At 56.7% G+C, this 14,194-nt stretch overlaps 6 protein-coding genes across 6 annotated transcripts; 4 read left to right on the top strand and 2 right to left on the bottom strand.

Moving 5' to 3' along the window:
• Positions 1-443: 443 nt before the first annotated feature.
• Positions 444-3,476, top strand: EX895_006370 (uncharacterized protein; the record flags this gene model as incomplete). The annotated part of the gene is made up of 3 exons (XM_029886962.1): positions 444-580; positions 670-1,426; positions 1,530-3,476. The coding sequence occupies 3 exons, from the start codon at positions 444-446 to the stop codon at positions 3,474-3,476; spliced, it is 2,841 nt and encodes a 946-aa protein (XP_029737275.1).
• Positions 3,477-4,224: 748 nt separating this feature from the next.
• EX895_006369 (uncharacterized protein) lies at positions 4,225-6,048 on the top strand (the record flags this gene model as incomplete). Its single annotated transcript, XM_029886961.1, has 1 exon — positions 4,225-6,048. The coding sequence occupies one exon, from the start codon at positions 4,225-4,227 to the stop codon at positions 6,046-6,048; it is 1,824 nt and encodes a 607-aa protein (XP_029737274.1).
• Positions 6,049-6,192: 144 nt separating this feature from the next.
• On the bottom strand, positions 6,193-8,580 carry EX895_006368 (uncharacterized protein; the record flags this gene model as incomplete). Its single annotated transcript, XM_029886960.1, has 1 exon — positions 6,193-8,580. One exon carries the CDS (start codon positions 8,578-8,580, stop codon positions 6,193-6,195), a length of 2,388 nt encoding a protein of 795 aa, XP_029737273.1.
• Positions 8,581-9,753: 1,173 nt separating this feature from the next.
• On the top strand, positions 9,754-11,573 carry EX895_006367 (uncharacterized protein; the record flags this gene model as incomplete). Its single annotated transcript, XM_029886959.1, has 2 exons — positions 9,754-9,949; positions 10,030-11,573. The coding sequence occupies 2 exons, from the start codon at positions 9,754-9,756 to the stop codon at positions 11,571-11,573; spliced, it is 1,740 nt and encodes a 579-aa protein (XP_029737272.1).
• A 126-nt stretch (positions 11,574-11,699) lies between these two features.
• On the bottom strand, positions 11,700-12,041 carry EX895_006366 (uncharacterized protein; the record flags this gene model as incomplete). Its single annotated transcript, XM_029886958.1, has 1 exon — positions 11,700-12,041. One exon carries the CDS (start codon positions 12,039-12,041, stop codon positions 11,700-11,702), a length of 342 nt encoding a protein of 113 aa, XP_029737271.1.
• Positions 12,042-12,863: 822 nt separating this feature from the next.
• Positions 12,864-13,747, top strand: EX895_006365 (uncharacterized protein; the record flags this gene model as incomplete). Its single annotated transcript, XM_029886957.1, has 2 exons — positions 12,864-13,224; positions 13,305-13,747. 2 exons carry the CDS (start codon positions 12,864-12,866, stop codon positions 13,745-13,747), a joined length of 804 nt encoding a protein of 267 aa, XP_029737270.1.
• Positions 13,748-14,194: the final 447 nt, after the last annotated feature.

Here is a 14,194-nt window from a genome sequence, read left to right as displayed (position 1 = left end):
AGGAACCGCAGACAGCAATGTTTGGGCGCTTAGCTGCTACCGACTCGGAAGCAAATCGATTGCAATCATCTGTTGACCTCTCCGGGCGGGCGGTCCCTTCTCTCCTCTTAATGAGCCCTTCCCTTGCCTCCAACTTGCTCCTTAATCCACCACTCCGGCCGCCCCTTCCCTCTTTACCCTTGCTCTCTATTCCATAGATCAAGACTACTACCACCGCCATCTCGAACAGCATTTCACACCTTAGCTCCCGATTAGTCTGATACCCCCTTCTATTCCTTAGCATAGCATCGCATTGACTTCTTCCATCGACTTACTACGAAAACTTCGACTGTTCCAACAAAGCTCTTGCGAACAAGCAGACGTTCTTGGCACCAGCACCTATACAACCACCGCATAGAATACACCCTTGATCCCTCTTTCCTCAGCAAAACAGCACCGCCACCATGATCAGGCCACCGTGGGTGCTTGACTCGTATGCATTGCAACACATCGCAAGTCTGCCGCCAGATCAGACAGAGTACGGCTGGGCAACATTCCGACACTATTACTACAACTCGTACAAAGTACCTTGTGTAGCTACGTGAGTCTTCACCCTAACCACTTACCCGCATACAGTCGCTTTTCTCTGACCATACCATGCCAAGATGCTGTATTGCTTTCTTCTAACAGCTTCCTCATCTGGGGCCTCTTTCTCGCACTATGCCTGTCCTCTGGCCTGGCTGCGTTCGTCGAGCGCTTCCTCCCTCGTCTTCATCGTGCCATCGCGAAACGAACCACCTGGTGGCGGGGACACATTTCCGAGCATCCGTTACTATCCCAGACGCACTCACACACTGTCTCTTGCGGCACAGGCCGCTTGAGCTGGCTCACCTTGCACTTGCCACTCCGCCTCGAGGCCATCATCCTCGCTGCCATGGTCACATTCAACATCGTACCCCTCTTCGCTTTCTATTCGCTCTACGTCGGCCACAACACCTACTTCACCGGCACAGATTTCGTCAGCCGACGTTCCCAGATCCTACGACACATGGCCAACCGCTGTGCTATGTTGGGAATCGCCCAATTACCCATGTTGATTTTGCTCGCCAGCAAAAGGACTCCAGTTGCGTTGCTTAGCCAGCTGTCCATGAACACCATGATCCTCTTCCACCGCTGGATCGCCAGAATGTGCTATCTGCACATCGTCGTTCACACTCTTGGCAACTTTCTCATCTTCTATTTTGGCACCGGTGTTTCCAAAGGCCTCAAGGTCCCCGCTGTTCAGTGGGGCATCGCTGCCATCGTCATGCTTTCTGGCCTCGTTTTCTTGTCGCTGAGGACACTGAGAAACAAGCACTACGAGGTGTTTGTCTTTCTTCACATCAGCATGGCCGTGCTCATGATCGTCTTTACCTATTTGCACATCAAGCTGCTCCACCAAGGCAGGGTAAGTCTTTGGGTTTCTCTACTCATCGCTACCGTTGTACTAGAGGAAGCGAGATTGAGTTGAGCTGACCCCTTCTCCCTTTCTTCCTCGCCCCCCCGCACAGCTCGAACTGCAAATCTTTGTCATCGAAATGACGGCTGCTTTCTACGCCTTTGACAGGATCATCCGAATCCTCGGGCGGATCATCATGTCTCTGTCGTGGCGTTATGCGGATGGAGCTGGCGCAACCCGCAAGGCAGAGCTCACGTCGTACGGCGGCGGTGCATACACACGCCTTCGAATCCAGGTCCCTATCTCACGGCTTCGCCTGCCACCTGCTTCTTCACCATCCTCATCCAGCTCTTACGTTGACCTCGAGAGTGATGACAAGCATAGTGTTGCCGAATCTCTTCGCAGCAATTCCGTGCTAGGCGTGGCTCGCATTGGTGCCGGCGACGACGTCCGCATCACCATCCCCAAGCTGCAGTGGGTCGGCGATCACCCCTTCTCCGTCTTTGCCGTTGGACGCTGTAAGAGCGGAAACCCGGACCTTGGTTACGTCGACCTCGTCATTCAACGCCAGACTGGCGTTACCCAGAAGCTCTCCAAGCTTGGCCAGGAGCTCTCGTTGACGACAATCAACGACGAGCGGAGACCGTGCGATGGATACCTACGCCAGGCGGTGCGGACAAAGGGTAAGCGTGTCAGAGTGGTGATCGACGGACCATTCGGTAGGAGCCCTTCGTTGGAGGGTGCACAGCACGCTGTTCTCGTTGCAGGCGGGATCGCTATCACTTTCTGCTATCCGCTGCTGGTCAAAGCGGCTCGTGGCGAGTTCCGCAGTCTCGAGAGCTGTAAGCTAGTCTGGCTCGTGCGCAACGAGTCGATCCTGGATGTGCTGCGTGATAGCTTGTCAGAGGTGCTGGACGAGCTTCGACACCGGAGGGGTAGTCGATGTGCACTTTCGATCGATATTTACGTGACCTCCAAAGCCGAATCGCCTAGCAGCAGTACACTATCCGAGCTGTTGACAGACGAGAAAAAGAGGAGACTACCTTCGAGGCTCGAACCGACTTGGAACGCCACCTCTGGTTGGACCACGGAGCGGTCTTCCTCTTCCTCGGCTACACTTGTCAACTCGGCACAGTCCTCGGCGGCGAGCTCTGTGAAGCACGGCCACGCCAAGCCACAAGTCTGGGACGGCATCGGGTACAGGCAACATAACGAACTCGACGTCATGCCGACCTTGTCGAAAGGAAGTTCCTTGCACCACCAGCAACTACCGCGCTTTCACAACAGGTTTACGCCCAACATTTCGCAGACAAACATTTCGCAGATCACTCTGGATGCACCGCAATCGAGCCTTGACGACTTGTCACCGAGCTCAACGTCGCTAGCTTTCAAGAGATCCGCCAGACAGCTGCAACAGGCACTACCATCGACGTATAGTACGCACGACATCAGCTCCGTACCCGTCGATCGACCTTGGCAGGTTCATGGGCAGCGTCACAAGAAGCCCGAAGAGGGGCTCTTCCTCGACGGTCGTTCATACAGGGCAGCGAATGACGGCGCAAACACTCCTAGATCGCTATACTCGGACTTGCCGTCGAGATCTCCGTACCGCACATATCACCTTGACAGCAGCACGAGCAGCAGCAGCGTCTCGTTGAACCAGTTGCATCCGTTCTACAGCAAAAGCAGCTATTCGAGCGTGGACAGCGTCTACAGCATCTTGCAGTCCGAGTATTCTCCATCGTCGTACCTTCTGGCAACCCGGGCTTCCAGCGGCAAAGACGAGCATCCGGACGGACGGTTCGTCTCTAAAGACGTGCTAGCAGAGACAAGAGGCAACGCTTTGATCGAGATTCGCCGCTTTCGAGGCAGGCCGACAACGCTGGCAGCTGTTCATCGACACATCACCCAACAAGCTGATCGGGAGGAAGATTTGGGGAGAATCGTGTTCGCAACGTGTGGGCCGGCGCGCATGTGCGACTCGGTACGGGCTGAAGTTGTGTCGCTGCTTAAGAAGGGTGTCGACGCAGCTTTGGTGGAAGACTGCTTCAATTGGTAGATCTGCACCAAATTTTCTTTGTAGACTTGCCATGTTCGCGATACCTGGAATTAGGATGCGCTAGTCTCGGAATGTCGCCTGTGAGCCTACTTTGCTTCAGTGTCATGTGTCCCGGCCAACAGAGTTGTGAGAAAGACGGTGGATGACTCGGCTTGACCTCGCCGGTAGGTTAACTTATGAGAAAGTTGGCCGGCGCCAAGCCCTTTTGTATGCAGCCATGCAGCGATGAAACATGCTGGACAATCGGCACAAACTCGGCGGATGGTCTGAATGGCTCGACATCTGATACCCAGGGCGCGCGTTCCAGACCCGCGAGATGGTGCATCGCACCGAGGGCCTATTGTCGCTCCGCCGGTCCTTGGCACATGCTCCGCCCACTCTTACGGCTGGGGCCGGGAGGAAAGTGAGAAAATTTCTTCGCGCGCGGCATGGATAGAGAGAGTCGTTCGATTCCGACTGCACATCTTATCTGATTGGGCGGCGCGCGTGGCTGGCTGTCCACATGTCGAGCGGTACCTGACGCATCGCATCGCACCACTGTTCCTGGCCCTGACCTGGCCTTCCTTTGTTTCGGCCAGACTCGAAGGTGCAAAAGATTTTGCTCTCGCTGCTGGCCGCGGTGCATTGCCCCTTTGGCTCTGGCTGTCGGACTGGCGTATATAGGCCAGACTTCTCGTTTGCTTCTGTCCCTCCTCTGTTCAATCTTGCTTCCATCTTTGCTAGCGAAAGCAACCTCGACTACCTCGACATGTCGCAGCCTGAGTCACGCAATCCGGTCCACGAGGCGTCCGCCTCGACATCTGACCACAACGACCTCGCCGATGCTGTCGAAACCAAGTCTTTGCACACCGCCAGTGATGCTGAAGAAGGTGACCTGAAGCTCAACAGCCTCGTCGCACCCATCGCTGCAGTACCTCATCTCACGAACCACGATGATGAAGATGTCTGGATCGCAGACGCCCAAGCAGGCGCGGTAGGGGCGACCTGGAAGCACCGTCTTCCGGCGCTGCTCATGGTGCTCTTCCTGACGCTCGGCAGCAACTTTGCGCAATCTTCGCTCGGCCCACTCAAATCGACGATCAAGAAGGAAATCAAGTCGGTGACCAACGCACGCTACGGCGCCATCTCGTCGGCGGACCAGCTGATCAACGGCGTGCTCCCGCTGTTTTCGGGCATCATGATCGACTACTACGGGCCTAGCATCACGTCTGTGCTCTCGTCGAGCGCGGTGCTGATCGGCGTCATTGTTCGCGCGGTAGGCGGGCAGCGACGCAGCTTTGCGACCATCTTGGCGGGGCAGATCATCTTTGGCTTTGGCAGCACTACGATCGAGACGAGCCAGTCGAAGCTCTACACGCACTGGTGCAGGGATTCCACCTCTCTTTCTGCGGCCCCGAAGCAGGGTCAGGATGGGGAGGACAAGGTGCGGAAGCGGAAGTGGAACCGAGGCGCGGCGCTTTCCAGTGCTGGCTGGCTGGGGTTCGTGTATGGCCTGGATATCGCCATGGGTCGGGTGTTCAACATTATGGGTTCGATGAGCTCGGTGCCCGTGGCGGAATCGACGGGCAAGTGGTACTGGTCCTTTTGGCTCTCTGCGATTCTGTGTGCGGTTACGCTCGGGCTAAACTTGGCGTACGTTGTGTACGAACGTGCGCTGCCTCAGCAGATGCGCGTGGTAACGGGACGACAGCTCGCAGCACAGGCGGCGCTCGCGTCGTCTTCGAGCTCCTCGTCCGACGAGAAGCACGGGCAGAAACGTATCCTGCGGCCCTTTTCGCTGCGTCACTGGCAGCTGCTGACGCTAAGCGTAGGTGCGATTCCGGCCGCGTTCTGGCTGGTGACCATGACGCAAGTGCTGCAGTCCGGGACGGTGGGTGCGTATACATCCAACCTGGCCGAGGTGGTGCAGATCACGTGGGGCAAGTCCAAGCTGCGCGCCGGGTATGCGTCGTCGGTGGGGCAGATCCCTCCGATTGTGCTGACGCCGCTGTTGGGCCTCATGTTTGACCTGTTCGGCCGGCGCATGTACTACGTCTCGGGGTGTGCGGCGCTGTGGGTGGTCGTGTTTGCACTGCTCGCGTTCAGCCGGGTCAACGTGTACCTGCCCGTCGTTCTCGGCAGTGTCGCACTCTCGTTCAACGCGCTGCCCTTCATCGCCTCCATCCCGCTGCTGGTTCCCAATCAGGCCTCGATCGGCACCGCCTTCGGCATCTGGAAGTGCTTCAACTCGGCCGGCTCGGTCACCATGGACGTCGCATTCGGAGCGATCCAGGACCTCACCCCGCGCGGCACGTCGCAGTTCCGCAACGCCTTCTCGCTGCTCATCGCGCTCAAGTCGGTCGATGTCGTCTACGGCCTGCTCTACCATGTGATCGATCGCAGGTACTTTGGCGGTGTGCTCAGGCTCAATGAGCGAGAGCTGCGCGACAAGGCGCAGACCGAGACCGACGCAGAGAGGACCCACGCGCTGCGCAAACCAATCAGGAACTGGACGCTTGCAGGCTGCTCGCTCCTCGTTGCCTTTGTCACTACCGGCTACGTGCTCTACATCGTCTACTCCATCGGCACTTAGAGCATCAGAAACCAGACAACAAGTGTACATGTATCATTCACCAAACCTGCAATCTTCAGTTTTGTGACTTACGCGAACAAATGGAAGAGGGGTATATGCTCTAAAGCTCGTGAGAGCGATGCATCTCGTGCGCACTGCGCCCGCTCACAGCGGCGGCAAGAAGTTGGCAGGCGACGCCATCTGACCGATCGAGCCCGGCGTCGACGCCCAACTCGGATTGAACCAGCTGCTCCAGTCCAGATCCACGCTCGACTGCAGCAGAGAGTTGAGGTGCAGCATGTCGTCGAACGCCGTTGCAGATGATGTTCCCAACGACGGGTCGAGGAAAGCAGTGAAAGCAGTTGGGTCCGTTGCACCACCCGTCCACTGACCGTCAAGCGGGTGGCTATTGTTCGCGCCGACATGGTGGGCTGAGCGCCGATCAGCGCCGCCGCCGCCGCCGCCGCCCGCTGCAGCCGTTCCCGAGGGTCCCTGTGAGTCGGGTTCTGTGCCATCAGCCCCAGGGGCCGGCTGGAAGATCATCGCTGCCGCGCTGCGCATGGCGCTTACGATGGCTGGTTCCTCTATAACGTCGGCCGACTCGGCTGCGGATGCAGCAGCGAGTGCCTGGGCACGCTTCTCCCACGCTGCCACCATGAGTGCTGCCAGCATCGTGCTGCGAACCTGCAGTTTTCTGCGGTCCTGGTCAGCGTAAATGTTCGGCGTGCCGCCATTGGGCATCGATTTGCTACTTGACGACCTTGTGTCGCCCGAAACGCCAGCAGCGAGACTTTCAATTTTGCTTAACCTGACGGTGGCGATGTCCGGTCGCCAGATGACCGAGCTGCTCGCAATCGCCGTCCAGGCCTGATCGACCAGCTTTCCTGTCGTGTGCCGCCGTAGCAGATCCAAGAGGATCACAAACGAAAAGAAGGGCAGCTGCTGATACGTATACCACTGGAAGCGCACAAATCGGTCGTCGCCGATCAGCTTGGCCGTCTCCTGCACATGAACCGTACAGATCCGGATCACCTCGGCATCGTGCTCGACACTTCGCTGGTTGAGATGCACGAACAGCCGGATCTTCTTGACCCACATGTGAGCGTGGTGTTGGGCGTATTGCATCAAGATGCTGGTGGCCGTCTCGGGGCGGTCAAAGTAGCGCTTGACAATGTACATGTCGAAGGCATCCACCGCTGCCAGGCGCCAGGTCAGGCTGGATGGATCGGAACGCCGGCCGTTCGAGTCCCAGAGCCGTTTGTAGGCGGCAGTGGAGCGGAAGAGATGGCTGCTTAGATGGTGTTCAGGGTGCTGCCGCGACCACGGCGGATGAAGTTGGAACTGTGCGATTTCACAGCGAAGCAGAAGAAACAGGCATTCGCTGTTGGGAACATCCAGCGCTGCGCTCGGAACAGGCACTGCTGATCTAGCTAGCTGCTCCAGGTCCGAGTCCGGTGCATTGCGCGGCAAGACAGTCGTGGCAGTGGCGAGCGTGGGGTTGAAGGCGATGCCCGACTTTTCACATGCGCGCAGATCGCACACCAGGATCTCCCACCACAGCCGGGTGCCCATTTCTTGATTGACGGCCTTGGTCGGTGCCGAGGCGAGCGTGGTACGTTTGTTGTGCAACGATAGCAGCCGCTGCACCATCCTGCCCACGTTGCCGGAGCAAATCCCAAATGCGCGCGGATCAACGTCCTTGTTGAGTGTCAACAGGTACAATAGGTAGGCTTGAATCGCGACAATGTGAGACGATCGCCAGAGCTCGACCCTACACAGCGCAGTTTGCGTATTGCGTCGAAAGTTTTCCCAGACGTCCCTGCAGTGAGTGTTGGGGAAGAGCCGAGCAGACTCGTCCCCAGTGAGCGTGTTGACGGTGATGGTATAGATGGCAAACATAAGCGCATTGTCGTGAGCATTGGCGGAGCTGGGATCCGCCGAGACGTCGCAGAAGCGCTCCCGGACGGAAGGCAGATGGACCACCTTGATCAATGGATGAACGTTCTGCTCGTAGAGGTGAAGTAAACGGAACATGAGACTTGGATCGGGGTGACGAAGCGGCTCGCCAGGACAGTGATCGTCGAGATTGAAGTATTTGGAGCCATCATCCGGGAACATGAGGTCGAGATGCTTGTGAATTACAAGAGTCGACGAAACTGCGACCTCGTTCAAGGGAGCATAGTGGGCGTGGCCGGCGGGTACGAAGACATCGTCAAAAGCGGGCGCGGACGAGTTGGTCTGCGAAGACGGAGGGCCAGGGTCGGAGAGCTGTGGGGTGCGACAGGAGCGGGACTGCAGCAGAGGGACCGACTCGAGGATGGACTCGAGATCGCCAATGTCAGAATCAATGGTGACCGTATGCGGCGGTGTTGGAGGAGCATCCTTTGTCGATAGACCTGGTCGACGTGTCGTGAACGTAGCTTGGTGGGAATTTGCGGAGGCGGTCGAGTCGGCGGATGAGAGCCTGGAGCGCTTGCTTGACCTGGAGGTGCCGACGTTTCGCGAAGATGATGCGCTCGAGATGTCGGCGAGTTCAGATACACTTTGGTGCATATCAATGCCGAGGGTGGTCAAGAGCTCCTCGTATCTTCGAATGCGGTCGAGAAGTTCGCGTTCGGGGAATCGCTTTTTCCTTGGCTTCTGTGGATCAAGGAAAGCCGGAGTACAAACGATGCCGCGCTGCTTGCACATGGAGCAAGGCACTTGCTTGTCGCACTTGCTCTTTCGTTTTTGACATTCCTCGCAAGAAAGTCGTTGGTCTGTGTGTCTTGAGGCATCGCTCTGTGTTTCTTCATGAGCCCTTCGTCCTGGGGTCGAGGACCCGGATGGTATGCTTCTTGTCGCCATCGTGTGGAAGAAACCTGGAAAGAAAACGCCTCGTCAGGTGTATGGTGGTAGCAGAGATCGGAACAAGAAGGACCTGCGGGGATGGATGCCTAGAGGAAGCTGCAGTACTGGAACTTGCAGTATTGCAACCCGGTCAAGCGTTTTTGCCCATCCTTTCTTCAGTCGCCTCGTTCGTGGGCCTGCTTGTGATGACGATTGAGCATGAATGCAGATCGAGACTTTGAGCTGAGTGATGGGTGTGGTGTGCATCGATAGCACTCGCCGTGGCTGCGGGATGGAGCCAAAATAGATTTGTCCGAAATCAGCATTGTGCCAATTTTAGGCAGCAGACCCTGACAAAATCGGATTGTACTAGCGTCCGATGCACAATGCCTTGTCGAAAACCTGCACCGAGCCCCAGGAACCCGCCAAAATCGAGTTTCCCGCGGAAGTGAAATCGACAAAGCTCTGCTCCCACCCGCCGCTCACGAAGCTTTACAACACGTGTCGCGTGCGAAGCGAAAAACAGTACTGTACTGTACAGTACAGTACGCCCAACATGTTTTGACAGCGGGTTGGTCCAACGTCCGAAGGTGCGCTTTACCTGCGTCTTCGGGATCAAACTGATCCCACGGACCGCCGGACATGCTGAGTTCCATCTGATCTTCTTTGCTACACGCCGCAGGTTAGTGAATGTGTTGCTCTTCCGAGACCGGGTGTGTGTGTGTGACTCCTGCGATGCAATGCTGCCCTTCGAGGGCTCAGCTTCCTTCGAGCATGATGGTGTGGGACGACACAGAACGCCTATAAAGCAAGCCATCTCCTGGACTTCGAGTCGGTCCATTCTTGTCCTCATCCTCGTCCTCGTCCGCATCCTCGTCCCCATCTCCGTCACCGACCATGTCGACTCTTGAACCCAAACAGAAGACCCTCCTGGCCGCAGACCGCAAGTCTTCGATCTCGAGTAGTGCTGATGACAAGGATCCAATTTCCACTCCCTCGTCCGGCGGAGCCACCGCGCCGGCCGATGAGGAGCTCACAAAGCTGAGGGTATTGCTCATCCTCATCATGACGGGCACGCTCATGTTCCTTGTAGGTGAGTAAAGTTGTGCTAAGCGCTGTTTCCACGATCTCAACAAGTATCCAAGGCTCACTGTATTCTTCCTGTGCTCTCAGCTTTGGACAAGACCATCATCGGTGTCGCACTGCCGTCCATCTCGAACGAATTCCATTCGCTCAACGACGTTGGCTGGTACGGTTCCGCTTACATGGCAACCACGGCTGCATTCCAACTCGTGTGGGGTCGCATCTACAAGGCCAACCCGGTCAAACCCACGTTCCTGATCGCCGTACTCATCTTTGAGGTCGGTTCCGCTGTCTGCGGTGCTGCTCCCAGCTCCAAGGGCTTCATCGTTGGAAGGGCGGTTGCAGGCGCTGGAGGTGCCGGCATCATGAACGGCGCCATCTCAATTTTGATGGCCGTTGTTCCACTCGAAAAGCGAGCCGCTGCACAAGCGAGTTTTGGCGCTGTGTTTGGCATCGCATCCGCGCTGGGTCCTTTGCTTGGCGGCGCTTTTACGCAACGGGTCTCGTGGCGATGGTGCTTTTACATCAATTTGCCCTTTGCTGTCGTTGCTGTCCTTCCTGTCATCTTCTTCCTCGATGGAAAAAAGACCGCCGACAAGGGCAAGACCACGCCACCGTTCTTGCAGCAGGTTCGACAGCTCGATCCCGTCGGTGTCATCCTCGTGCTTGGCAGCATCGTCTCCCTGATTCTTGCCCTGCAGTTCGGTGGTCAGGCATCGTCAGCGGACAGCCTGAATTCGTGGAACACGCCTCGCGTCATTGCCCTGCTGGTGGTGTTCGCCGTCGCTCTGCTTGCCTTCATCGCATGGCAAATCTACATGAAGGACCGCGCTCTGCTGCCGCCCAAAGTGTTCGTCGAGAGGTCCGTACTTGGATCGTTCTGGTACATGTGGTTCCTTGCCGCGTCCATGACGGTGCTCTTCTACTACGTACCCATCTGGTTCCAGGTGGTCAAAGGCCAGACGCCCATCAGGAGCAGCTACAGCACGCTCGCTTCCATCGTACCTTTTTGCGGTGCCAACATCATCGCCGGAGTGATCGTCAAGAAGACAGGCCACTACGCTCCTCCCATGATCCTGCCGCCCGTCATTGGCTCGATCGGTGCTGGGCTCATCACGACCTGGACTTCGACCTCGCCCAAGGCGCAGTGGGCCGGATATCAGGTGCTGTACGGCCTTGGCATGGGCGTGGGTATGACGGGTGCTTCGCTTGCTGTACAGGCCGTGCTTCCAACGCCGGACGTGCCGCTCGGAATTGGTGCTATCTTCTTTGCGCGCGAGATGGGCAGCGCCGTGTTTGTCGCGGCGGCAGAGAACCTGCTCTCCTCCCGTCTCGTCAAGGGGCTCGAGCAGATCCCAGAGCTCAAAGATCGAGCTGCGCAATTGGCACAAGCCGGAGTTGCCGAGATCCGACGTGCTGCCGAAAGCATGGGCGAGCAAGTGCTGCGCGAAACAATCGGAGCTTTCACCGCTGCACTGCGCAATGTGTGGTACCTTGTGGTGGCGCTGACGGTGGCGATGATCGTACCGTTCTTCCTGATCAAGTGGTTGAACCTTAACAAGATCGGTAAGGAGCGGGCTGAGCAAGCCAAGGCGGCCAAGAAGCAAGCTAGCAAGGCGCACGAGGAGGCGTGAGCGTCTTGCACTCTTTGATATCGTATAGACCGCAGACAGTCATAGTGCTTATTAAAAAAGTTACCTCCACTCCGCAGAGCCCATGCTGCGACTGTGCAACCTCGGTGTGCAAGCATTGACGGGTTTTTATTGAGAGCTGAGCTGCCGTGTGCCGCGAAGTTTGTTGGTGCTGCCGTCGGCCGAAGCGCCAGCCAAGGTCATTTGGCCCTGCATCTGTTTGAGGAAGCGATTGCCTTGTATCAGGAGATCCTTGATGCGTTCCAGATCGGTCTCATGGCGGAAGCGGTGGACGTCGTCACGGAAGAACTGGATCGTCTCCCAGCGTGCCAGTGGATTGGGAATGTCCCGAGTCGCGCGAAGGTACTTGCGGTAGAGCGAAAGCGTACGCCCTCGCATAAGGAAATGCTCAAGAGTGAGCTTACCCGATTTGAGGTCGGCGCGAGCCGCTCTTGAGACGGAACCCGACATTGTACTTCTGTGCGTCGATCACGGTGTATATAGAACAAGTGTGGTCCGTGTGCAAGGTGGAAAGCTTTCTGTTTCGTCTTCTTCTCGTCAGCTCGAACAATCCGACTTCCGAGGAAGAGAGTTGGTGGCAAGAGTCCAGCTAGGTCTAACACTTCAACTTTTGTTTTCCACCTGGTTGTTAGAGCCTCGTTTTGCTGCTGCCGAATCGCAAGACAGGCCGGCTCTAGGTATGTGCGAAAGGGAGATATGGCAATAAGCGAAGTCGGGTAAAGAGTCGGCTAGAACCAACGGCAGGAGCAAGGTAGGCGAGCTTTTCCCGTAGCAAGTACTGCCGAGTGTGTCTGTCTCGTTGGATGGACTGAGGATGCGAATCATGCCATTCTTGTGCACAAGCCAAAATGGAGCGGGAATCCTATTTTCTGGGAGAGGCTGCTTCTCGTGGCTTTTGCTTGTGGTTGCGCACTGAAACGCGGCATGAAATTCTTCGCTCCGAGGACAGGATGTTGGAATGCTGCAAGGCGTCTGCCGTTTGAGGGTCCAAACGCCGGCAGAGGGATCTGCAACACAGTACGCTGCTTCCTGCTTTCAACCGAACAGGCGGTTTGGTAAGTCCATGTTTGGTGCTCCGCGACCTGTGATGCAGCTCCACAGTATTCTCCGACATGTTCAGCGGGACAAAGCCGTCTGATGGGTCGATCCCCCTTCTTTGTTGCCCTAGGGGGTGGCAAGCAACCCTTCGCAGTCACATACCTCCATCATCCAGGCCCCGCTCATAAACAACTACGTTGCATAGCACGCAAGCCTCCTCCTTCCTTCGTCAAGATGGGAAACACCAACTCCGCAATGAACCAAGACCCGCCAAAGGTGCACCGGGACCTTTGTGGACTGCGTTACGACAACCGATACGGATTCGCTTCGACCGACTTTCGAGGCATCACAACGACGTGCTTCAACGATGTCGTGCTGGAGCCGCTCGCAACATGGGTGCTGCTGCTGGTGCTGCTGCCCTTGCTGACTCTGACATTGAAACGCAAACGATCAAGTACCAACACGACTTCGAGGCTGGTACATTATCGACCGAGCGCATACCGAAACGAAACCAAGTTTAGCGGAAGACATCCGGTCTGGCGCGTCGGTCTGGACGTTCTTTACATGCTGCTTGTGGTTGCAGCGCTGTTGATGAGTGAGTCTTGATCCATGCTACCTTGTTCTCTCGATACTGTGGCCAGCTTGCTGACACTCGCTTCGTTTTGCTGCTAACAGACATTTTGCAGATCGTGAGACTGGCACTGGCCAATCGAGGCGTCGGCCTGCTGCCCTTCAATCTGGCCGGCATTCTGATCGTGTTGGTTCTCATGCACGTCCGCACTCCGGCGACGTCGGCGGTGAGCTTGACGATCATGCTGTTCTGGACCATGCTGCTCACCTTCACCTCCGTGGCGCTGGGTGGCCAAGGCAAGCTTACCGGCATTGAAGACCGCAAAGGCACTGAATATCTGCTGAGCGACGAGATGATCGATGTCGGTGTGCAGGTTGGCCTCTACGCCGTGTTTTGGATCATCGAAGCGACGCGACTGGTAAAGAGGCTTTTGGTGGAACGCAGGGGTCTCGAGGGTAGCGCAAGGCTGCCTGAGCATCCTTCCCAGCAAGATCCCATGGCCACCTCGCCTTCTGCTGAGAACAAGGAGACTGTGAGCGCGGCGTAGCAGCTTCTTCAGCTAGTAGTAAACCACCTCTCCAGCCTTGCTATCTTTCCCTCGCGTCTCACTGGCCCTCATACCATCATCTCTTGCCCGTCATTGTGTTTGCTAGCACGTTCGTCGAATCAACTCGCTGAAGTGATCGAAGGAGAGTATGTCGGTACCTCGGAATGCGATTGAGTGGCTGTTGTGCTGTATTCAGCGATTCACGGCAGCAAGTGTAGCTCAAGAAATTATCAACTAACAACTTGCAACAGCGGAGTTCAGAGCCACCAGCGTTTTTTTGCGTGATGTCGTCTGAGCTCGCGGAACGTACTCACCGCACGGACGGTCACAGCCTCCACTTTGGCTGTGTTCCGGTGAACTGAGCTCGCTTCCTTTCCGAAAGTCACAAACTCTCTAACAAGACTGACTTTGCACAAGCGAGGCAACAATCAACACTTGGTTTGTCTT

This window comes from Sporisorium graminicola, chromosome SGRAM_8 (assembly GCF_005498985.1).
Source record: "Sporisorium graminicola strain CBS 10092 chromosome SGRAM_8, whole genome shotgun sequence".
Classification (NCBI taxonomy): Eukaryota; Fungi; Basidiomycota; class Ustilaginomycetes; order Ustilaginales; family Ustilaginaceae; genus Sporisorium; species Sporisorium graminicola.
Note: the sequence above shows the minus strand (reverse complement) of the source record. Positions and strands in the feature narration are given on the sequence as shown.